This window comes from Zea mays, chromosome 4, assembly GCF_902167145.1.
Source record: "Zea mays cultivar B73 chromosome 4, Zm-B73-REFERENCE-NAM-5.0, whole genome shotgun sequence".
Classification (NCBI taxonomy): Eukaryota; Viridiplantae; Streptophyta; class Magnoliopsida; order Poales; family Poaceae; genus Zea; species Zea mays.
Window position 1 is genome coordinate 129,735,075 of NC_050099.1, and position 25,577 is coordinate 129,760,651.

At 49.8% G+C, this 25,577-nt stretch overlaps 1 protein-coding gene across 1 annotated transcript; it reads right to left on the reverse strand.

The window, feature by feature from the left end:
- Positions 1 to 609: 609 nt before the first annotated feature.
- LOC103655498 (uncharacterized) lies at positions 610 to 3,130 on the reverse strand. Its single transcript, XM_023302303.1, has 5 exons — positions 2,621 to 3,130; positions 2,311 to 2,536; positions 2,065 to 2,235; positions 1,246 to 1,721; positions 610 to 1,171 (listed from the first exon to the last, which is right to left on the reverse strand). The coding sequence occupies exons 1-5, from the start codon at positions 3,128 to 3,130 to the stop codon at positions 614 to 616; spliced, it is 1,941 nt and encodes a 646-aa protein (XP_023158071.1). The 3' UTR covers positions 610 to 613.
- Positions 3,131 to 25,577: the final 22,447 nt, after the last annotated feature.

The following is a 25,577-nucleotide window of genomic DNA, read 5'->3' on the forward strand; positions in this document are numbered from 1 at the left end:
GGACTTGTAAATATGAAATAGTTATTAATATTAGCCTCAGCTCAGTAAAATTGATCCTACATGACAGTGTAGCCAGCTACTAAATACTGATAAAGGATATAGATAGGAGTAAACCAAACAGTTCTGAAATAAGAGCAGAGAAGAACAATCATGCAGAAAGTTTCCCAGATCAAGTGTAGCATATCTGTTCTTAAACACCAAAAGCGGCAAAACAACATAAATGACTGTTATTAGTGGCTGGCTAACTGAGTAGGCTTAATATTCACTTTTGTTATCATCATTGGCATAAAGGACACACACATCAGATCAAGTGTAGCATATCAGTTCTCAAACAGGGAAATCCATAGGACTCAGGGAAATATCATTGTTCTCAAGTACCAAATCTGTTCTTAATCAGGATAAAGGAGAGACACATCAGATAAACTGTAGCATATCTGTTCTTAAACAGGGAAACCCATTGAACTCAGGGATACATCATTGTTCTTAAGTAGCATCTAGTATAGATGGAATAGAGCAAGTGGACCAAATCTGTTCTTAAACAATATAGATGCCCTAAACCCATAGACCCATAGAACTCAGGGATACATCATTGTTCTAGACAGATCAGATCACATCAGTTGTGGTAGTGCTTGGCTAGGAAAGTCTTGAGCCATAGGTCACGATCATCAGGAGTCATGTCCAGGAACACCAGGGAGGTGGCCTTGTGCTCCATCATGTGGTTTAGGGCATACATGAGAGCCTCCCTAGAGAACCCAGGACAGTTGATTACAGCATTGTAGATCCCAGGTGCTGCTTCAGCATGGATGCTTTCACGGACAGCAGCAGCAACATCAGATACAGCCTCTTTCATCCCATTGAACACAGCAACATCTTCATCAGTCATGTACCTCTTCCTCTTCCCTAAGTTGGACATAGGCTTGGTATCAATGGAGTCACCAGGGGTACCCTTATCAACAGTCTTTCCCTTGCCAGTTAGATTGGAAGCATCAACAAACTCTGAGGTCACTTCAATGCCATCATCTAAGATGTCAACAATGTCACTTGGCTTGCCCAAAGGCTCATTTGAACCCATTGCAAACCTACCAGTGGCAACCCCACTTCCAAAAATGATTTGCATAGCCATATAGTTCTCTATGGGCCTATTGAGGTAATCAGCATCTTTTGGGTGATCCTATTGAGTTAGCAACTCAAGTTAGCAATTTCAAGTTAGACCAAATTAGAGAAATGGAAGGTGTTGGTCCTAACCTTGATGTAAGCAGCATAATGACCCTCTTCTAAGCTTATGACAAAGGTATCCTCATCCCAAAGAGCGCCACTAATGTCCTTTAGTTTGCAAACTTTGACCCACCTAGACCTCCACTTACGAAGGTGATTGTACACTTGCTGGCCTGTTACTTCTTGGCCACAGAACTCGGAGACATTTTTAGCAACAGAGTTAAGGTGGATTTCCTTAAAACCCTTGTCAGTCCTAACCCCGGTACCTATCAAGTCAACAAAACGGCGTAGAACAAACCCAGACATTGCTGCACTCCACCTAAGAGCAGGCCTAGCCCCCTGGCTACCAACCCCAGACACCATGTCAGCCATAGCTGGAACAAGTAAAAGATTAGGGGGAAGACAGATAGATATTCTCAGCATAGGAAAGTAGAAGTAGAAGTAGTAGTAATCATCATTGCTAGTCAACAATGGTATCAGGATGTAAGTAATGTCATCATTAGCAACTAGGCACATCACACAAAGAAAGTGACAATGTTCATCATTGCTAATAGATCTATGAGCAACTTAGCACAGTACATAATGACCACTATCCCCTATTTTGCCACATCTGTTGAGCCCAATTGTCCCTGGTAGCAGACCAGGCAGCATTGTCCATGACAAGGTCAAGGGGAGCTCCCTCATGAACTTGATTTGCAGCCCATGTGTCTTCTAGTGGAATATGTTCATCATTCCCATGACGAAGAATCCAGTTGTGGAGGATACAACAGGCTAGAACTAGCTTTACTTGTGTCTTGTATGGATGGAAAGGTTTGTTGTATAATATTTTGAATCTGTTCTTCAAAGCACCGAAGGCCCTCTCTATTGTCACCCTTAGTGATGAATGTCTAAGGTTGAAGAGCTCTTTTGGGTTCTGTGGATTCCTCCCCCCATATTCACTCAAGTGGTATCGTGTGGCACGATAAGGGGGTAAAAACCCAGGCCTGACAGCATAACCAGCATCCACAAGGTAAAATTTACCTAACATCATAGATCATATATTAGGGAATACCAAGGGAAGTGTGTATTGTGTAGACCAATACTAATTTTTTTTACCTTGGGGCACTTTTAGACCATCTTCTCTCTCAAGGGCATCAGCAAGGATAAGGGCATCATGTGCTGATCCCTCCCAGCCAGCAAGAACATATGTAAACCTTAGATCAAAGTCTACAGCAGCTAAGATGTTCTGTGTTGTGGTGTGTTTCCTGCCAAGGAAGGCAGCTCTCTGATTTCTAGGAACTCTTGCTAGCACATGAGTGCCATCAATGGCACCAATACAGTCCTACACATTAGGGCAAACATTTGTTACTACAAACCCTACACATGAAAAGGAAGGGATTAGTAGTGGTGTGTTTGGATGGCTGACCTTGAAATAGGGGTACCATCTGTGGCTATCTCTAATTTTGGTTGGTGTAGCAGTTGAAGGTGGCAAGATCATTTCATTTCTCAGTTCACCAACAGCATACAACACTTCCCTGAAGTATCTGCTGATGGTCTCAATAGACCTTCGAAAGGTCATGTGTACAACTCTAAACCTTTGATTATGACCTACCACATGTAAAAACATGGCAACCTGCTCCTCTACTGAGCTATGAATGCTATCTCTCAATAGCTGCCTAGTGCGAAAAAGGTCACACAACTGCATAAAAGGGGCCCTTCTCATCCTAAGTAAGTCAACACACTCAACATCAGTGGATTCATAAATGAATCTCAGGTTGTTTTGTCTCTCTTGGTCTCTTTGGTGCATTGGGCCATAAGTGATAGACCTCCTAGCATGCAGTCGGTGCCTCAACCATGCATCCAACCAGGCTGACATAACTGCTACAAGGACCACAGCCTTTGCAATTAGCCGCCGACGTGCAATAGCAGGATCCATTGCTAGAGTAATAAAATAGAAAAGGAGATTAGAGGTCTAAGTTGGCTCACATGTACTGTGCTAGTTGCTAAAAAGGAATTTCATAGAACATTGATCTATAGCTCAGAAAATAGCAGTTTTATCATAGTGATGTGCTAGTTGCAAATATATGATAACAAATTTTTACACGAGCCACGGCTGCGACATACAAGAGATGCGCCACCCAGAGGCTTTGAATCATCACATACCATTAATTGATAGCTCAGAGACTTAAACAAGTATGAGAACAACAAGTTGCAACAATAGTTCACATTAAAGGTAGCATTCAGCTCAAAATAACAGAAATAACAATGACAAGGTAACATTCAACTTAAAATAATAGAATAGACAGTGACAAAGGTAACATTAAGCTCCAAATAACATAATAGATAGAATAGACAATATCATCGATCCTAGTTAATTAGGACCGAGAAAGGTGCCATGTTGATCCTAGCTAAATAGGATCAAACAACCAAACATGTATTAAATATACACATGAATGGTTCAAATTACTCAAATGTTTCTAATTCCAATTGTAACATGAATGGTTCAAATTACACATGAATGGTTCATATATAGTAACATATATTAAGTGTTGGCCTAAATGTACCATTCTTTTCTTGTTTTCACAAGTTTAACGTATACGAATATGAACAAGCAAAGGGAACAGGGATTACAGTTTACTTCAAACAGCATCTTGGCCTCATGGGTATCAATCAGAACATGCGAAATAACACATCAGTCATTTGATAACTTAGCTGCTGAAAATTACACATGAATGCCTCATGGGTGTTTACATATATTTGTAATTAATTTTACTCAAAGATGCCTACCAGGAGGATGTCTGGAAATTGAGGGATAGATCTATTGATAACACATCAGTCATTTGCACATGAAATAACTTGCTAGACAACAATGAGTACATGAGTAATTTGAACACTAAAATTATACAGGCAAATTTCAGCAAAGAAATAACCTGCGCATGAGTAATTTGAACCATTTATTCAGCAATCCTAACATAGAAATGAGTACAATTCTTAATGAAGGTGCAACTGCAAAAACCAGACCTAAAGAACATATCTTGAAATCTAGCTAGAGAGCAGGCTATTGAAAGAGCTCGACATGGACTCAAGATTCTCAGATCTGAGAAAACACACTACCAAGTGTGATATGTTAGGGTTCCACGCAAGGCAGCGGCAAAGCAACAGAGACTGCTTGGTCCTGATTTCTCAAAATTAGGACAAGGGGAGTATCTCTAGCCCAAGATTCTCAGATCTGAGAGCTCATACCTTTTGACGAAACCTGAACGAACCAGATCCTCAAAAGTGAGGGGAGTGGAGGGTGTGAGAGCTCGAGAGCGATAGGAGACGGGGGAGGGAGAGCTCGAGGGCGAGAGGAGACGGGGGAGGGAGAGCTCGAGGGCGAGAGGAGATGGGGGAGGGAGAACTCATACCTTTTGACGAAACCTTAAGGAACCAGATCCTCAACAGCGAGGGGAGTCGAGGGTGCGAGAGCTCGAGGGCGAGAGGAGCCGGGGGAGGGAGAGCTCGGGGGGCGAGAGGAGCCGGGGGAGTGAGAGCTCGGGGGCGAGAGGAGCTCGAGGGCGAGAGGAGACGGGGAGGGAGAGAGGAGATGAAAACCCTAGCGTGTGCGCGAATGGAGCTAAGAGCGTGTGCGCGAATGGCCCAGCGCATCCTGGCTGTCCAGGAACGCAGATTTCCACCGTATCCCGCGGGCCTGGATTGAGACCGATATTTGCACGAGCGTGGCCTGGCCCAAAACCAAATACAGTCAACCAAACATGTACACTCATCTTATTTTTGCATCTGATGGGCCATGCACACACGGACGCACCCAACCAAACAGATGGTTTAAGTATCTGGCGTACGACAACCATGCACCATCAGAAAAGAGCTCTAAGATGTTGGTACCCACAAATTTTTACTAGCAGTTTTAATTATCGCGGGCCAGCGAAAATAAACAGATGAGGCTAGCTTAAGGAACCACCAGCGAAAACATATTTTCACTAGCGGTTCACTTAACACAACCGCCAATGGAAATGAGTTATTTACACTGGCGCTTCACTTAACACAACCACTAGTGGAAAAGGGCTATTTCCACTGTCGATTGTTTAACACAGCCGTCAATGAAAATACAAGGAGAACAAGGTCTTATTAGTTGTCGTTTTGAACAAGGTTCAAGTCAAACTTATAAAATTTTAACCAATTAACTATTTTGTTATTTAGTTTTAAAACCTAGTATTATATGCACCGATTTGTCTTAAAAAGTACTTGTTGGAACTTGCACTCGGTTGCAAGAGGATCCAACAAGGGTGAACAGTGGTGTCAACAGGGCTCGCGCGTTAGATGGCAAAAGCTCTGTTCATCTGGCCTCTCACGGGCACTGTACAGGGGTATTTATAGGTACCTGAGCGCGCAGCGCCTTAAGCCAAGGACGCATGTGCCCTCAGCTACCTAGACTATCCCCAGAATATTCCCATAAAGCGGGGTTACAGACCGTAATTACAGGGATGTCTTTACAAATTAGGCCCGTAACGCACGGCGGCCACGCGGGGCCCGTAACGATGGGCCGGATCACACGTGGGCCTCTGAGCTGGACGAGGCTGCGCTGTGGGATGCCCTTCGTCGCCAGTCTTCGTCTGGTGCGGTACATGCGAAGGGTGTCCCTGCCTGTTTTGTCTCTGTTAGCTCAGCTGCTGCAGCGAAGACTTCGAGCGGAGGGTGGCGCCTTTGACTTCGCCCCAACATTTGCCCTCCGAGGGACCAGTTCGACAAAGTCACCTGGTGCCGAAGACGTCGCTAGATGGCGGAGACGCTGCCCTCGCTCGAAGTGGTTCCGCGGGGGTTTTTGATATGACCGTTGATTGACGGCGTACTGTTGGATTGCGGGTTTCCCGAAGCGCCACGCCCTGCCTATAAAAGGGGGCGGGGGTCGGCGCTTTTTGAACTTCACCTTCCGCGCTCCGCGAAAACCCTAGCCGCCCTTTCCGCCGTCTTGCTGCTCGTCTGCCCGCCGCGCTCTTGTTCGCCGGAGATCTGGCTCGAGTGAAGCAGACCGCCCGCCGCCGCCGACGGTACGTAGCGATGCCGTCCTCGTCTTCTTCCGCTGCCGCTACACCGCCGGCCGTTCCCTCTCCGCCGGCCGCCGCCTCGTCTGAGACGCTGAGTAGTTTATCGGCGGAGGAGTTGCGCGCCGGCGATTCTGTTGACTTTGGCGTATCGTGGATGTCGTCGGTCCGCGTGCAAGATATGCAGCGGTTGGGTTACTTCGGCGGCGGAGTTGCTCGAGTCCCGGGGACGGAGGAAGTCCCCGAACCGGAGGGCAAGTTGGTTGTTTTCGAGGCATTCTTCGCCGTCGGACTCCGTTTGCCTGCGCACCGATTTGTTGGCGAAGTCCTGCGCAAGTTCAACGTTCAAATACATCAGCTGACACCGAATGCCATAGTGGCTCTATCGAAGTACGTCTGGGCGACGACTTCGTACGGCGGACAGCCATCAGTCGAGGTCTTTGCGAAGTATTATTGTTTGCACTGGCAGAAGAGAATGATTGGAGACGAAGTCGCTCAGTTTGGGTCCTGCACATTCACGCCGAAGACCGGCAAAACCACGATGCAAGTAGTGGAGTTGGTTCCTTGCGCCCGCAACAAGTGGGGCAACTGGAATGAATTTTGGTTTTATGTTGCTGAGGGCACCGTCGAAGGCCATGAGGGACTCCCCGTGTCCGAGATGTGCTCTCATTTTTACTCAGCGTACCCGCCCTTTGAAGTGGCGGAGGAGGATGTGGACGAAGGGGCCCTTCGGTGCGCCGCTGGTCTGAGCAGTGGGCGCGACTTGGTTGAAGAATTCGTGGCGTATGGGGTGTGGTCCTTGGCGCATGGCTGGGCGTTGGGCGAAGTGTGCCCTCGCCAGATGCCTTTCCATGGCGGTAGGGTGGTGCGGAGTCCCGCCTTCGCCCTGAATCTGCAAAACCGCGATCCGGCCGCCTTTGTGCGTGAGGCGGAGGATGGGGCGGTGCGGCTTGTTGGGCGTTACGTGCCGAGGACGGAGGGCCAGCGCAGCTGGGATATCCGCGGGTCGAATGACCGTTTGAACAGGGTTTTTGAATTAAATCAATTGCCATATGACGGCTACCCTGGTCAAGACGATGCGGACCGCCGTGGGAAGAAACCGGCGGTGGAGACTGGAGACGACCTTGCGCCGGCGGCCGCCCCATCCTCTAAAAAGAGAAAATTAGGTACTGCTATGGGAGGACTTGGGGTTTCTGATGGTTTTGCTAGAGAGTTGATGAGGACGTGCGCGGCCCCGGGGGAAAGGATGTCTTCGCCCGAGCTCCGGGAGTCTTCGGCTCGGATGCTGAGGGTTACCGGGGGTTGTTGGCCTAGGAATGTTCCTATCCCCCGCGCGGCTGGCAGGGACTTTTTTACATCTCGCATGGTTCGTCGATGGAGGGTTTTTCCTTACGGGCGGAATATTGCTGCTGTTGTGTCAGCAGTAATGGACAAGGATCGCCAGGGAGCTGCACAAAAGCGCCAGGCGGCTGTCAGGCTCGTTGAAGCCAGGCCGAAGAGGCAGCGGGGGTCTGCGAAGGCTGCGGCCCCCGGTGGAGGCCGGCCGCCGCCGGCGGCGAAGCCGAGCGTCCTTGCAGCTAGCAAGGCGCCGGAGGCAACGGCGAAGGCGGTGCCGCCGGCCGGCGGAGTGGCGGAGGTCGCGAAGGCGGCGCGAGCGTTGCCGTTGTCGGGCAAACGTGTCGCCGACTTCGCCACTGATATTAGTGTGGAGGACTATCTTGGTGGTAAGTCGTTGGCTCTATTTATTTATTATATATTTTATATCATTATTATTTTTTTTAATTTGTTCGTTGATACGTCGCAGGGTCGGGCGAGGGCCAACTTGCTATGGTTGCGCCTGCCGCGGCGACCACGACGGCTGCCGCAGTGCCAAAGGCGAAGGGCGGGGCTCTCGGCGCCGGGGGCGAGGTGTCAGCCCTCGCGGTTGTCATGGATGAGGCGGGCGCTGCGACCCGTCGGCTGAAGGAGGTGACAGAGGCGCTGAGTCAGGTCCGCTGAGCTGGACTTCGTCCCCCCCTTTTTTTTATCGGCTTGCTGGGGCCGCGGTCTTACGATTGCTGTGCAGGTGGCGGACTTCGCCAGCCGCACTGCGTCGGGGGCCCTCACGGCAGCTGTGGCTGCCGAAGTCGAGAGACTTCGGACACAACACGCTGACGCCGTCCGTGAGAAGTCGGCCGCCGACAGCAAGTGTCGCAAGCTGGCGGACAAGGTGGCCACGCTGGAGGGAGAGAAGGCTGACCTCCGGCGCCAGTTGGCGGGGGAGAGGAGGGAGACCAACGAGGCCCTCGTCAAGGCGCAGGCTGCACAGGCGGAGGCTAACCTGGCGCGGGCGGAGGGCAATCTTGCCAGGGAGCGCGCCGAGCAGCTGCAGGAGCGGCTCACCGCCCTGGAGAGCCGCGTGGAGAGGGCCGAGGCCATGTCGCGCGCGGAGGCGGAGCGGACGCGCCAGCTGCTTGTGGATACATACCGTGGGCTGGGCGCGGGGACCGGTGAGTTCGAAGTGCCGGACCGGGAGCCCGGACTTCGCTGCCTGGAGTGGGTGCAGGAGGAGTTGCAAGCACTCCCCACTGTCGTGGAGGGATTTATGGCGTATGCCTCCCTGGTCACCTGCGAGGGGGCGATAAACGCGCTCTCCCGCGAAGGGTGCCGGCACTTCGAGGTCTTCGACCAAGCCGATGAAGATTTTGAGCGAGATATCTTTAAGGTTGAGGACCCCGTAGTGAAGGAATCCGCCGGAGCCCTCTACGACCGGATGTGGGGTCCGCATGGTCGCGAGGTGGTCAGGGAGCGGGCCGAGACAGCGAGGGCGCAGGTAACGTTTTCGTTTGTTTGGTGTTTGTTGGATGTGGGCTGTGTGTGTGTGTGCTGAATTTTGTGTGTTTTGTCTTAGGCGTTGCGTGGCGAGAGGGTGGATGACTTCAGGGCGTTGAACAGCATGCTGTCTGACCCGGAGCCGACCGCGGGGTCCGCGGAAGACGCGCCGGGTGCCCCCGCATCCGCTGCGGCCGGCGAAGACCTGCCCCCGGAGGCCGCCGAAGGCGCGCCTGATGCCCTCGCAGCCGCTGCGCTGAGTGCTGAAGATCCTGCAACGGTGGCGGCGGAAGCAGCAGCGAAAACAACGGCGGAATCAACGGCGGAGGCTCCCGCAACGTCAGGGCCGTCGCAGGTGGCGTAATGGGTGTAGAGGGTTAGGGAAATTTGTATATGTTGCTGAATTTTGGTTGCTGCGCAGGTTCAAGATTTTGGGCCTGCGCACACAACCGCTACTACTAATTTTTTGGCGGCTTCGACCGCGGAAGATGGTAATGAATGTGGTGGATCTGCATCTGAGTGTTTTAATTGTGCTGACTCTGGGAGCTCGGTTGAGTGGACTGAGGAGTCGTCGGAGGAGGACTTGGACTATTTTGCAGCCTTGGATGTGGCTGCGGCGGAGGCTTCGCCGCGCGTCGCGGACGCAGGGGATGCGCCAGGTCCTAGTACCGGGCGACGACGACGAAGGGCGATTGCAAAACGTAGAGTTAGTGGGGCGGAGGGGGCTCGGCTTCGTGTGGGTGGGGCTGGCCGGCAGGAACTGTTGTCTTTGCCGGCCGGCGTGAATACAGGTGAAGGGGAACTGCGAAGTCTTTTTGCGGGTGAGGAGCTTAGGATAATGTTATTTAATTATAGGGAGATGGGAATTATTCCTAAGGTTGAGCCGATGTAGAGTGTGGTGCCCTCGCTTGTGTATGTAGAGGCTTGTATGATGAAGCTGTGTGCCCTCGCTTGTGTACGTGTGCGAAGGCGTTGTGTACTTTGTCTGGTTTGTTCTGTTGTTCTGATGTGATTATAGTTGGTCTTGGCGGACGGTTTGATGTTGTCGTTTCTGCCTTTGTTAGGCGACTTCCGAGCGGATAGTCCTCGCGGCAGACTTTGGTTTTCGCGCGTTTGTTGTGCTAGTCCAACTGCACCCTTAGGCGACTTCTGCGCGGATAGTCTTCGCGATAGACTCTGGTTTTTTCGCACTTGTTGTGCTAGTCCGGCTGCACCCTTAGGCGACTTCTGCGCGGATAATCTTCGCGATAGACTCTGGTTTTTTTGCACTTGTTGTGCTAGTCCGGCTGCACCCTTAGGCGACTTCTGCGCGGATAGTCTTCGCGATAGACTCTGGTTTTTTCGCACTTGTTGTGCTAGTCCGGCTGCACCCTTAGGCGACTTCTGCGCGGATAGTCTTCGCGATAGACTCTGGTTTTTTCGCACTTGTTGTGCTAGTCCGGCTGCACCCTTAGGCGACTTCTGCGCAGATTTGTCGCACGCGAGGGTTGCTAGCGCTTAGCCTCGCGGTGACCTCGTGTTGGTCGAATGTCGAAGACCGTCGTCGCGGTCTTTTTTCGACGCATGTTTTTGCGGGGGATTTTTCACACATATATTACATGGCTCCGCCTCGTTAAAAACCTCACCCCCTGGGAGGAAAAGAGTGCGGGCCGATACAAGATTGTTTTTGCGAATTACAAGGGCGAAAACAGCCCTGAGGAGTCAAACAAAAAATTTACGGAGGTTGTCGATGTTCCAGGAGTGCTCCAGGTCCTCGCCGCTTGGCGTTGTGAGCCTGTAAGCACTGGGGGAAGCTTTTGTCTTGACTATAAAGGGGCCCTCCCACCTGGGCTCCAGCTTGCCCTTGGACTCCGTCCGAGCTGTCCGGATGAGTACGAGGTCCCCCTCGCTGAACTCCCTCGGGATGACTGAGTGGTCGCGCCATGCTTTGGTCTGGGCTTGGTACTTGTTCAGGGCCTGTAGGGCGAAGACTCGGTCTCCGTCAATGAGATCCTTTGAAGTTGGCTCGTCCACGTCGGGGACGGCTGACGGGACTGTTCGCGGGGACCCATGCTTTATTTCTTGTGGGGTCATGGCCTCCGATCCGTATAGAAGGCGGAAGGGAGTAAAACCGGTCGCCCTGCACTTAGTCGTGTTTAGTGCCCATACTGCCTCAGGTAGCAAATCGGTCCATCTGCCCTTCTTTTCATCAAGGAGCATTTTCTTGACAGCTGTGAAGATTTTCCCATTGGCGCGTTCCACGACCCCGTTGGACTGCGGATGATAGACTGAAGCGAAGGCAAGCTTGGTGCCAATGGAGAAGCAAAAATCTTTGAAGTCTTGGTTATCAAACTGCTTGCCGTTGTCAACTGTCAGTTCGGACGGTACTCCGAAGCGGCAAACAATGTTCTGCCAGAAGAATTTTTGGGCAGTCTTTGATGTTATTGTAGAGACAGCCCACGCCTCGATCCATTTGGTGAAGTACTCGACAGCGACGAAGGCGAACTTAAGGTTCCCCTGAGCGGTGGGCAGGGGCCCGACGATGTCCAGGCCCCAGCGCTGGAGAGGCCATGTATGGGCGATCAGCTTTGTATACTGCGAGGGGCTGCCCGACCGAGGAGAAAACTTCTGGCAGGCTTCGCAGGACTGGGTGACCCGATTTGCGGCGCAGATCATTGCGGGCCAGTAAAAACCCTGGCGGATCACCTTAGCAGCTAGGGCCCTTGGCCCTGCGTGTGAGCCGCACGTGCCACTGTGGACTTCACGTAGGATCTGCATGCCTTCGGCTTCGGTGACGCACTTAAGCATTGGCTGACTGACCCCTTTTTTGTAGAGTTGGCCTTCGATCAGTGCGAAGTCTTGGCTTCGATGTTTGAGGCGCTTGGCCTCACTGATGTCGGCTGGATGATAATACCCCTGTAGGAACAGGGTTATTGGTGCCCGCCAGTCCTCGGTCATGATAAGGTTGACTATGCGGTGGCCCTCGCTGTCGTTGGTTATTCGGAGCCCTTCGGGGCTCCGGACGGCTGGCGTGCCGATGATGTGAAAGAACACGTCGGAGGGCAGAGTTTCGCCCCTGGCGGCAGCCTTGGCCAATGCGTCGGCCTCTTCATTCTTGGCCCGATCCACATGCTGCAAGGTGAACCCCTTGAATTGCCTCTCGAGACTTCGGATGGCCGCGAGGTACTGCATGAGCGCGGGGTCCTTTGCCGCATAGTCTTTCTCGACTTGGCCGGCAACTACCTTGGAGTCTGTTTTGATGATGCAGGTGGTGACTCCGAGGGCCCTCAGCTTGCGGAGGCCGAGGATGACTGCTTCGTATTCTGCTATATTGTTTGTGCATCTGTCGGATTCCAGATTGAAGCTGAGTCGTGCTGCATATCTGTGCTTGACCCCGACTGGTGAGGTGATGAATGCAGCGACGCCTGCCCCCGCATGGCACCATGCGCCGTCGCAATGGATCGTCCAAACCTTCTCTGCGGATGGGTCTGGCTGTGTTGTTGGCCCAGTCCAGTCGACGACGAAGTCTACCAGGACTTGAGACTTGATAGCTGTCCTGGGCTCGAAGCAGATGTGGTAGCCGGAGAGTTCGGCCGCCCACTTGGCAATTCTCACCGACGCCTCCGGGTTTCTGAATAATTCGCCGAGTCCCCTATTTGAGGTGACTCGGACCTTGAATGCTTCGAAGTAATGGCGCAGTTTGCGCGACGACATGACGACTGCGTAGGCAATCTTCTCCAGCTCTGTCATGTTGCACTTGGACGGTGTCAGCATTTCGGAGACATAGTATACAGGGCACTGCCGGACCACGCCCTCGACAGTCTGCTCCTGCACTAGTGCCGCGCTGACCGCATGTGGCGAAGCCGCGACATAGAGCAGCAGGGGGAGCGAGGGGTCGGGGCTGGTGAGGACGGCCAACTCTGTCAGGTACTGTTTCAATGAGGCGAAGGCCGCCGCCTGCTCTGGTCCCCAGGCGAAGTCCTTTGCACCACGGAGTGTCTTGAGGAAGGGGAGACTTCGCTCGGCGGACCTAAAGATGAATCTGTTGAGCGCGGCCAATCTGCCTGTCAGTCGCTGGACGTCCCTGACGGACTGCGGAGGCGTCATGTCTAAGATGGCCTGAATCTTGGTTGGGTTGGCCTCTATGCCGCGGTGTGATACCAGGTAGCCCAATATTTTGCCTTGGCGAACGCCAAAGACGCACTTTTCCGGGTTTAGGCGGAGTTGTGCGTCGCGCATGTTCGCGAATGTTTCAGCGAGGTCGGCGAGGTGGTCCTCCTTGCTCTTGCTGGCGACGACGATGTCGTCCACATATGTAAATATGTTTCTGCCGATTTGCCCCTCGAGCACAGTTTTGGTGAGCCGGGAAAAGGTGGACCCGGCGTTCTTGAGTCCCTCCGGCATTCGGATGAAGCAATATGTGCCGAAGGGAGTTATAAAGCTGGTGCTAGCCTTGTCTTCTTCCTTCATGTATATCTGGTGGTAACCGGAGAAGCAATCGAGGAGGGACATGACCTCGCATCCGGCCGCGCTATCGACTATTTTGTCGATCCGCGGCAGCGGGAAATTGTCCTTTGGGCAGGCTTTATTGAGACTGGTGAAGTCGATGCACATTCGCCACTTCCCGCTCTTTTTCTGCACCATCACGACATTGGAGAGCCATGTGGGGTAAGCCACCGGCTCGATGAATTTGGCTTCCAGGAGGCGGTGCACTTCTGCCTTGGCGGCCTCCGTCTTCTCGTCGGACATCTTGCGAAGCCGCTGCTTTTTCGGCCGTACCGAAGGGTCGACTCCCAAACTGTGCTCAATTATTGACCGGCTAACCCCGACCAGATCGAGGGCCGACCAGGCGAAGACATCTTTGTTCTTGGCCAGGCAGCAGAGGAGCTTCTCTTCTTCATGCGAAGTAAGGTCTTCGCTGATAATAACTGTCTGCCTGGGCGTGGCCTGGTCGAGGGGGACAATCTTGGTCCTGTCGTTGCTCTGCAGCTGGGCCTTGTCGTGCTGCTTATTGGTTGGGCTGGCAGGCGCGGGGACCTCGCGCTGGGCCATGAGGCAGTGCACGTTTCTTTGACCGGGCACGAAGTCCCGCTCTATGTTGCGCGCAGTCTGTTGATTGCCGAAGACTGTGATGACGCCTAACGGACCTGGTATCTTCATGCATAGGTATAGTCCGTGAATGGCTGCTTCGAACTTATTAATGGAGCCCCGGCCCATGATGGCATTGTAAGGATATACCATGTCCACAATGTCGAAGGTTATTTGCTCGCTTCAGGCATTGGGTGCTACACCGAAGGAGAGAGGCAGCTCTATTTTGCCGACGGGGAAGGTGCCCTTGCCACCGAAGCCATACAGCGGGTTGTCCGAAGGCTTAAGCAGGCTGTGGCTTATGCCCATGCGATCGAAGGCGTGGAGGAAGATGATGTCCGCCTGACTACCGTTGTCAACTAGGACTTTGTGCAGGTCCCAGCCTGCCACGCTGCAATTGATCACCATGGCGTCGCAGTGGGGGGCACTGCGCAGGTCGACGTCCCGTGTGTCGAAGGTTAGCGGTATGTGGGACCACTTTGTCTGCACGACTGGACCCGTGACGGCGACATGGTTGATGCTGCGGTAATGGTCCCGCTTCTGCCGCTTGGTGTCGAAGTCAGTGCTGGACCCCCCAATTATCATGTGGATGACTCCGCGATATGGTTGATCGGCGAAGTCTTCCTGCTTTGGGGCATTGGGGATGTTTTGATGTTGCTGGTGTGGTGGTGGGGGTGGAGGAGGTACGATTTGTACTTCCTGATGGTGTTGGTAAGCGTGGTGCGGTGGATGCGGGGCAGGAGCGTGGATATATGGTGGAGGAGGTTGCTGGTAATGGTGCGCGACAATTCTGGGGTTGTCGGCTGGCTGCGCCCGTGCCATTCTCTCTCTGGTAGCCTTCGTTTCGGGGCAGTCTTTGGTTTGGTGGGCGCAGTCTTCGCCATGGAAGAGGCAGTAGAATCGGCGCGGCGGCTGCGCACGCCCTCGGCCCCTACCACGAGTGCCATTTCCGTGGCCCTGGGGGGGATATTCCTGGCGGCGAGGGGGGTCAGCAGCGGGATGCTGGTTGGCGATGTTGTTCACTTGCTGCTGGTTGCGGCCGTCTCGACCGGAGTCTGGCTGCGGAGTCCTTGTCCACGTGCGGCTGGACTGTGGGGCATCTTTCGGCTTCCTTTGGGACTCAATCTTGCGCTGGTGGAATTCTTCGGATCTGGCGTACTTTTCAAACAACTGATATAACTCCTGGAGGCTCTTTGGCGGATCTCTGATGCAGTGGCTGTATAGGACACCGTCGCGAAGGCCACTGATAGCATAGTGGATGGCAATCTGGTCATCGACTGAGGGCAGCTGTGATTTGAGTGTTAAAAATTTGCAGTAATACTCCCTCAGAGTCTCCTTTTCCAGCTGCTTGCATAGCGAGAGTTCGGCCAGGGCGTCGGTGTTTGGGCGGTACCCTTGGAAGTTGAGCAGGAACTTGTCCCGGAGACTCCTCCAGGAATTGATGGACAGCGGAGGCAACCTGGTGAATCAGGTGAGTGCCGGGCCCTCGAGGGCGATGATGAAAGACTTCGCCATTGTGGCGTCGTCCCCTCCGGAAGATGCAACGGCGACCTGATAACTCATTATGTATTGAGCCGGGTCGGTGCTGCCGTTGTACTTGGGATAAGTCCCTGCCCGGAAGTTAGCTGGCCAAGGCGTCACTTGCAGGTGTGGCGCCAGGGGACTTCGCTCATCGAGATAGTTGACCCCTTGGAACGGCGCGGCGTGCGGGAAGGTGAAGTCGCGCTGAGGGAAACGCGGGTCCTCCGGTTGGGCGCGGTGTTGCAGGGGGGGCCCATGCTGCAGGCCGAAGTGGCCGTCGCGCGTGTCTTCGAGTTGTGCGCGCTGCTGGGGGGTGCCTCGTGCTGCAGGCCGGAATGGCCTTCGCGCTGCATCAGCGCAATCTCCCGCTCGAGTTCTTGGGCCTTCTGCTCTTCGTGGCGTATCATTTGCTGCACTTTGGCTAATGCGGACACACGCTGGCGCTTGGCCTCCAGTATCTCCTTATGCCTCTGGAGATTGCGGTTCTTGAGGCGCAGGGCGCGGAGCTGTAGCTGTTCTTCTGCTGAGACGCCGAGGACTTCACCGTCCTCGGTGAGGTCTGCGCCCTCCGGTGGTGCGAAGCCTGAGGGCAGCTGCGGTTGTCCTTCAGGGTCGCAGGTGCGGAGGGTGTCGTCCTCGCAGGTGCGAGGAACGTTGTCTTCAGTGGCCTCTTGGTGGGTGGAGTGGGTGAGGGCGAGGGCCTTGCCCTTTATTGCGGCGAGCAGTGCTGCCTTCGCAGCCTCGTCAGCCTTCGGGTTAGCTCTCTTGGGTGCCATCGCGGGTGGTTTTCTCGTAGCACGAACGGTGGGCGCCAAATGTTGGAACTTGCACTCGGTTGCAAGAGGATCCAACAAGGGTGAACAGTGGTGTCAACAGGGCTCGCGCGTTAGATGGCAAAAGCTCTGTTCATCTGGCCTCTCACGGGCACTGTACAGGGGTATTTATAGGTACCTGAGCGCGCAGCGCCTTGAGCCAAGGACGCATGTGCCCTCAGCTACCTAGACTATCCCCAGAATATTCCCATAAAGCGGGGTTACAGACCGTAATTACAAGGATGTCTTTACAAATTAGGCCCGTAACGCACCGCGGCCACGCGGGGCCCGTAACGATGGGCCGGATCACACGTGGGCCTCTGAGCTGGACGAGGCTGCGCTGTGGGATGCCCTTCGTCGCCAGTCTTCGTCTGGTGCGGTACATGCGAAGGGTGTCCCTGCCTGTTTTGTCTCTGTTAGCTCAGCTGCTGCAGCGAAGACTTCGAGCGGAGGGTGGCGCCTTTGCCTTCGCCCCAACAGTACTCTTATAAAAGTATAACTGTATTAAGAGTTTATCTGCATTTTACTAAAAACATTAGTCAAAGTTATGTTTTGGAGATCTTGTTGTTGTCCTAAACGACAACTAATAGTACACCGGAGGGAGTACATTACAACATCGTACGAGAGCACAAATCAGATTCATCTAACTACTTCATTACATCCACTGAGGAACATTACAGTACCCACACTTGTTGAATCAAAAATTCCGAAATAGATCCATTCCGGGTTCCTTTAATTGTCAATAATTTGTGTACAATTACAAAATTGTTAGTAATTTGTGCAAACCGACTAAATACGAAAACAAGACTTAACTTCACTAACACTGCTACATGTTGACTACATCAACAATACTTCAGCAGCGATCCAATCTCTCACTAATGTCATTTCCTGACTTGCATTAAGACTCACCCAAACTGACACATCGTAATCAGCTTGGCCATGCGAACTACTCTCTAATCCTCCTATGTGGCCTCGGTCCAACAAATAGTTGTGCAAAGCAAAACAAGTAATTACAATCTTTACTTGCCTGCTTCTTTCGTAGATTGGGAGTCCTCGTAGCACATACTACCTTGATTTGAGAAGTCCAAAAGCCCGTTCAACTACATTTCGCAGACTTGAGTGGTGGAAATTGAACTTTTTCTTCAAAGATTATGCTCCTCTTCGATGAAAATCTTCTAAGTGATATCTCTAATTCCGATATGGTGGCAAGTAACATTCGCAAATTGAGTAACCAGCATCCACTAGATAATACCTCCCTGTACACAAACAAATAAACTCAGAAAAACATTTACTAGATTGTAACAAAGATAATGTATGCAATGTCAACATAACATGTCATCATACCTATTGGTGGGTGCTTCTCCCATGCAATTCCTGAGCACTGCCATGTCATGACAAGAACCAGCCAACCCCGCACCTACAAAAGTGAACTGCATATTTATGTCCACTATACCTAATATATTTTAGCCAGGCCACCCTTTTCTGTTTATGTAGTCCAACCTCGACTCATGACATACGTGAGTTGGAATGTGTGTACCATCTAAGGCTCCTATGCACTCGTCAAAGAAAGGGGCATAAGGGTTGAGCTTGTTATGCAATTTAGAATACGTTGAGTCCTTTGGACATATATTGGTTTGTGCAAAACCATACATAGCATCTACCACATGAGCCATTTTCCTATTAATGGTATCCAAAGACCTTTCGAACCTATCACTAATTTAGTGTGTCGCCTGTTATGTCCCACAAGCCCATAAGAACATCCCTAATGCCTCACATGACTCCACCTCTTGTGTTGACCTTAACCTGTGATACCTCACTAAAGTATCATGCAATTCTATAAAACCATCCGGAGTCATACAAAAATTTTCTTAAAACTTCCTAAAGTCCCTGAAATTGTGTTCCACCCATTGTCATCCTGTCACGTGCGGCACCGGAGGAGGAGGATTAATCATAGGATCAACAATACACGAACGAGAAGCAAAAGTAGCTAGAACTGTTGCTACACCCGCTTGCTGGAATATGATGGAGCTATCATCAATTATCGTGTCGTTGTGGCCTGAGTCTTCTATGCTGCTCATCTCGAAGTTGTCTACATTTACAACATTCAATTACATTCAAATAGACTTTAGCTATGTCGCATCAATTGCAATCCACAAACCAGAGTTCAAACTAATTTGAATTTACCTCAGGGTTTAGATCACTGAGTAGCTAGATAATAGATATATAATCCTGGGTCTTGTGTTAATCCAAATGGACCTACGAGTATACAAAAACATGTAGTCCTATGAGTATAAAACTAAAATTTGATTATAAATCTTTCAAAACAGAAATGCAATACTTAACATAAATGTTATAAAACTGAAGTGCACAAGCACAGAAATCAAATTGTACTGCAATATGTCCGCCTTCATCAAAGCGACCCAGAGTTATTACAATACACGCATTCTAAACAAAACTAGAAAACTTAACAGTGTCTGCATACATCAAAGTGTTATTATAAGACCACACAGATAAGCTACTTCGAAATATGTCTCGCGACCTTTATTTGTTATCCCAGTTGGACCTAATCCAATGGAGGTGTCCCTCTTTAGTTTGCATAGAAAGGAAAACCCTCCTATTCAGGTTGTTTTTGCACATCATAGTTCCCATGCAGTACAAATCAAAGTCTTCTCCAAGTCCATCTTCCTTTAAGAGCCACACAACTTGGTCAAATTCTTGTTGTGCTCGACACCGAGTTCTCTAGTTTTTGATGGAAATGGACTCAGAAATATTAGCAATGTGATCTTCCAAACTCATTTTTTTTCTTAGGAGGGCTATTCACTTTGTCTTCCATGATTGGCCTTTTGGTCGATGATCTAATATTGGAGCAACCTACATGGTTGTCAGATAAGTATGGAGTATCCTGGCTGCCGTAGTTGGGAGAGGGCTCACAGACACCTTTAGCAGTAATCAAGTTGCCCCTGTCGTGTGTGGTTCGACCGAACAAAGTGTACAGCTCATCAAGAAAAGGTGGTGGTTTTCCTCGAATGGCCGGAGTACTAGGATCCTGCATTTGAACATAGTGCAGATTTAGTATTGACCATAAAAAATAAAATTGTAATCAATTCATGAGCTACCTAAATGGTGGTTTTGTGATTCAACGTACCCTTTCCTGGGTCCCCCAGTACGAATCATCAACCACTATAGCACCAATCCTTGAGTCATGACCAAGTCGTCGTACGTCGTATTTTCATGTGCGCCTGCAGAGTTCTCTCGAAGCGCCACCATCAACGTGTCGCCACTGCAGGCCCGTCTACTCACCACCATGAGGTGGGCTCCTCGGCTTTGACGACTGCATGCGAGGTCGTCCCCGCGCCCATGCATGTGGAGTCGGCGGCGCCAGTCATCATCATCTCCGACGATGAAGATGGGGAGATCGATTGGACGACACTGATGGACGACGACGAGTAGAAAAGTAGAAATTACTATATATGTTCTGATCTTAGTATGATGGACGACGCGTTATGTAAGAACTTAGTATGATGGACGGCGTATTATGTAAAAACTTAGCATGATATTATATATATGTGTTCTAATCTTCTGTTCCAATATTTGTGTTCAATTTTGTGAATCTTTGTTGCAACCTTGTATATATATATATATATATATATATATATATATATATATATATATATATATATGAAAGTAGCCTAGAGGGGGGGTGAATAGGCTACACCTGAAAATTTTCACTAGAAACTTCGAGATAGGTTAAATTAAAGTTGCACTGGTGCAAACCGGTTCAGTCGATTTTAATTACAACTGAACAAGTTTGAACCTGCTCAACTTAAATTAGATAATCTATTGAACAAATATGAAGTAGTGAAGAATATAGCTAAAGACTTGCCTTACACAAAATCTACTCGAATGAATAATATGAACCAACCATCGAATATAAAGCGCTTAACAAGAACACACAAGAACACGCGATATAACCCGAGGTTCGGCAACCACCACAAAGGTGTCCTACTCGTTGAGGAACCCACAAAGGGCCGGGTCTTTTCCAACCCTAATCCTCCACAAGCCGACCACAAAGGTCAAGGCAATCTCTTCTCAAATCAGCTCAAAGAGCGGGTGATACAAACTTCTTGGGGTCGTCCACAAATTTGGAGACTCCCAAGCAACCTCTAACCGTCAAGGAACACGAGGTTCCAAGAGTAACAAATCCGCACACGGTTAAGTTTGCAACGAGCTCAAGAACAAAGAGAATGGGAGAATCAAGATGAAATTGACAGCGAGTTCGATCGAGTTCACCTCACACCAAGGGTCCTTCAAATGATTGAAGGAGATGCGATTGCGGGTGTGAAAGGTGAAATGAATGCGCTTGTTTGAAGGTTGGTCAGCCAAGAATTCGTGGGAGAGGCAGGAGTAAATGAGAGAGAGAGAGTGTGAGGGGGTATATAAAGGATCCCCCAAAAGCTGGCAGCCGTTGGGAGAAAAAGAGTAAAAACCGGTTGAACCGGTTTTCAGACCGGTTGAACCGGTTTCTACCAGGGGGATCCCGGTCCACTGAGCTACTCAGCCGGAGACTCAACCGGTTTCAAAACCGGCTGAGTAAGGAAAAAAATTCGGCTCAACCGGTTTTAGAAAAATATCTGCTGCGACTTTTCTGATAGCTCTGACTGTCAGACAGGTCAGAGCAGAGGTGGCAGGTGAACAGTACCAAAACCGGTTGAACCGGTTTCAGGACCGATTGAACCGGTTTTGGGGGCTGAAACCAAATTTTGAGCATTTTGAAGAGAACAAAAGTGGAGTCTTTGTGGGAAGTAAAATTTGTTTTTCTCAAGGGCATTCATGATCTGGAAAAATGTTTTCCAAGATATTTTCAAAAGATTTTGAACTTGGCTCATTGCACAACTTACTTACGTCGCGGATCCCTCTTAATTGCACGGCGATTCCTATGACTCAACAATTATAAATTTAGCACCGCCGTTGTTTCTAAGCACTTGGAGCACGCCATTTGATGGGGAATTTTAAATCCGCTGTGCTTTATACTTTTATGCTCATAAGATCTGTGCTTCTCCTGTCTGTAGAATTACTGTGTACATGCTAGGAGCAAACTTGTTAGAATCTTAGTTTGTTTTGTCATTAATCACCAAAACCCTTAAGTAGGGTTGATTGCACTTACAATCTCCCCCTTTTTGGTGATTGATGCCAAAACAAACTGGAGTAGAAATAAAAATTAAAAGTTACAAGTACTTGCTAGATAAAATCCTTTGTGTATGTGTAGCTCCCCCTAAATATGTGCATGAGTTTTGCGATATTAACATTGACTTGATATGTCAATTTGCAACATATTTAGAGAGAGAGAATAGTCAACGCCATACACAAAACAATAAGGTATGAAACATAATTAGATAGAAAGAGTAAACATTACACATTAAAGCTCATTATTGCATAGCATATGATATGAAAAATTCTAATGCTATTACAATAATGAGAACTCATCTCATCACATCATAAAAATGTTTATGGCTTTAGAGCCATGCATGCATCATACGATAGACCAAATAGTTATTACAGACTGATTGTTCATTACAAAAATAAAGGGTACTGCATAAAGGGGTACTGCCATAATAAACCTTCTCCCCCTTTTTGGCAACAAGAACCAAAAAGAGAGAGAGAGACCAGTCCAAGGATCACCGGTTGGGAGGAGGATGATGAGGAGCAAAGAGGTGGCGCGCCAGGTGAGAGGCAAAGTGTTCTTCCCCAGAGTGATCCGCGGGAGGAGCACTGCCAGAAGGATCCTGGGGCGGAGGGTGAGAGGATGATTGGCCCGGATCCCCGTGATACGGAGGCGGGACAAACTGCTCACGATCATCAAAATAAGCTTCTTCTTCTTCTTCGACGTCATCTGTTGTCATAAAAGGCACCTCGTATGCCTGCTGGTACCACTCGTTGATCTCCGGAGGAGGAGGATGAAGAGGTACATCAGGAGAGCGGGGGGCGAAGGGACTACCCAATGAGGAAGCTTGACGACGTAGGTTGTCGTCAGTCTCCCGCTGACGTCGAGCCACCTCACGGACATCCGCAGCAATGTTCCGGCACATGGAGAAGAATGACGCAAACCCGTGGGCCAAGCGGGCACCCATCCCTCGGCCACGACCTCGACCACGACCACGACCACGTGGCGTGGGAGATCCACGGCCAGGGGAAGGACGCGAGGCACCGGCAGCAGCAGCAGCAGGACCAGCAGACGGACCCGCAGATGTATGAGCACGAGAGCTGGAGGGGGCTTTCCTGAGGCGCCCTGCTGGATTGTTGGGATCAATCTAGAAAGGGGTATATGACTAATGTCTTGTACCTTTGTCAAATTTAAACTGGGTCACAACCTCAATCATCTTCATGATAAACGGAGCATGAAGACACCCCTTCAATGGAAAGCAGGCGGCATGAATGATTTCCTGCCAAATCATATCAAAGACATTTATACTCTCTGAGCTGCTGGGTTTCATGAAAGAGAGCAAGACCTTGCTCTCTCCAAGAATGTTCATCTGATTACCCCCTTTTGGAATGAGGGTCATCCTGCAGAGGGAGTTGATGTATCGATAATACTTATGAATGTTTGTAGACTCCCAATACTTCCCAGACTCAGAAAGATGAAGATCTTTGGCTTCATCTCTAGTAGGCTACCGAAAATCATGTATCTTGATCTTGTCGCCAGAGATATCATTGTTAGAAAAACCAAGAATGTGAGCAAATCGACGATAGCTCACCTTATACCAACTACCTTCAATGTAGAAGTTCAGATAAGGATAGTTGTATGGACTCTCCTCGTCAGCGGGCTTTATCCACAAAGTTGAGTAGAATTGAGCAATAACTTCATCATTCCAATCATATTGGAATGTCATGATACTCTTCATCTTTTTCCTTTCAAGGGCCCTCAATGCCTGTGTCATCTCTGGGTCCCCAATGGCCTCACAACCTTCCCAGTTGATATAGCGTTGAAGCAGGATAGGTTGATGCTTCTTGGGGAGGATCACAGAATTATAAAAATCCACGTGATGAAGCATCCAAAAGCGGTTTCCATCAATCCTAGCATCGCGAATGCGCAATGCAGGATTTTGGAAACAGAGATCCTGAAGGAGAACAGAGCCTCCACTGGCAGTGAAATCAGTTACTGGCTCATTGCCAGCACGCCGAGCCTCCGCCCGGTGGAGGACCAACCCACGAATCACAGGGGCGTGGGTCGGGGGAAGATCAACTTCATCATCCTTCCCGCCTTCATCATCACTCGTAGCCTCCCACGCCTATGGATTCGTCGTGGGTCGGGATCGACCGGAAGGATTCCGGGTTGTCCGACCGCGAGCACTTTGAGACCCGGAGGCCTCAGCACCTTGCATGACATTTCCGCTTCCTCGCCCACGCTTGGAACGAGAGCGTGGGGGAGTGTCTCCATGTATTTCTTGGTCATCAGAGGAGTCAGATTCAACCACGGACGGGTTCCTCTGACGCACCATTCTAAGAAAAAATAGAACCTATGATGAGCAAGGATCAAACACGTTTGAGTGGAGACGCATAAGATATTGAGCATGCACTTCAACCGTTCATATGAGCGGTTCAACTACAACGAACAATATCAAATCGCTAAACTCTAACAATGTTCGTGACAAATGAAGATAATCTAAGTGTTGCAAGCACTTAAACTCAAATGTACCCAACGAATGATACATTAGATAATCAAGAACGCATAGGATCGAGTAAAAGGAAATGAAATAGGGCAATACCTCGATCCGGAGATTTAGTCAAGAAATCCCAACGAGATTGAGGAAGATGATGGAGAACGCCGGGATGAACGGATCTCCAACAACTCTTCCAAAGATGAGAGGGCACAAGTGAGTTTTTGGAGTGGAGTGTGAAGGAGAGAGAGGAAGAAGAGTGGGCGGCGGCGGCTGGAAAATGAAACTGAGAAGAAGAGAAGAGGAGAGAGGGAGAGAAATAAAAGGGGGAGTCGGCCGGTCAGAATACAGAAAACTGGTTCAACCGGTTCAAAAACCGGTTCAACCGGTTTCTGGTCAAACTGCGCAGTAAAAGCGCGCAGAAAAAGGTGTTGACTGCGCGAAATTTCTGGCAGTCTGACAGCGCAGACTGCGAAACTGACAGCGCAGACTACGCAACTGACAGCGCAGACTGCGCGCAGACTGACGACGCGAAGGTCAAAACCGGTTCAACCGGTTTTTATACCGGTTCAACCGGTTTACACCAGGGGAAAACCGGTTGAGTGGCCTACTCAGCCGGTTTACTCAACCAGTTTCCAGATATTGCCCAGAAGGGCTATAATAGCACTTAGCAAATATGATATGAGAGATTTTAATGATAAAAGTGTTATTTCTCATTTCATATTGCTCAAACAATCAAATTTCATCCATCAAATTTGATCAAAATTTTAGTTATTAAGACACGTTTCGAGAATCCAAGATATTTAGCTCACTCCTAAGAAAACAAAACCTAGTCTCATCAAGGGTTTTGTGAAGATATCGGCTAGTTGATTTTCGGTGCTCACATGAAACAATTCGATATCTCCTTTGGCTTCGTGGTCTCTCAAGAAATGGTATCTGATGTCAATATGTTTTGTTCTAGAGTGTTGCACCAGATTGTTTGCAAGTTTTATGGCACTTTCATTGTCACACAAAAGTGGAATTTTGTTAAACTCACAACCAAAATCTCTAAGGGTTTGCTTCATCCATAACAACTGTGCACAACATGCCCCAGCTGCTATGTACTCAGCTTCTGCAGTGGAAAGTGCAACACAATTTTGTTTCTTGGAACTCCATGACACTAAGGACCGCCCAAGGAATTGGCAAGTCCCAGTAGTGCTTTTTCGATCTACTTTGCAACCGGCATAATCTGAGTCAGAGTAGCCAAGCAAATCGAAAAGGGAGCCTTTGGGATACCATAATCCTAGGTTTTGGGTGTGGACTAAGTATCTTAGAATTCTCTTAACGGCTACAAGATGGCAATCTTTAGGGTTTGCTTGAAAACGTGCACACATGCAAACACTCAATATTATATCAGGTCTAGATGCACATAAGTAAAGCAGTGATCCTATCATTGATCTATATAATTTTTGATCTACAGGTTTACCTTCCTCATT

Bases quoted from the DNA above. Each gene is read 5' to 3' on its own strand.
- LOC103655498 (XM_023302303.1), bottom strand. From the start codon at position 3,130: ATGGATCCTGCTATTGCACGTCGGCGGCTAATTGCAAAGGCTGTGGTC. The intron at 2,537-2,620 runs GTCAGCCATCCA...CCTAATGTGTAG, and splicing joins GATGGTACCCCTATTTCAAG to GACTGTATTGGTGCCATTGA. The intron at 2,236-2,310 runs GTAAAAAAAATT...CTATGATGTTAG, and splicing joins TGGTCTAAAAGTGCCCCAAG to GTAAATTTTACCTTGTGGAT.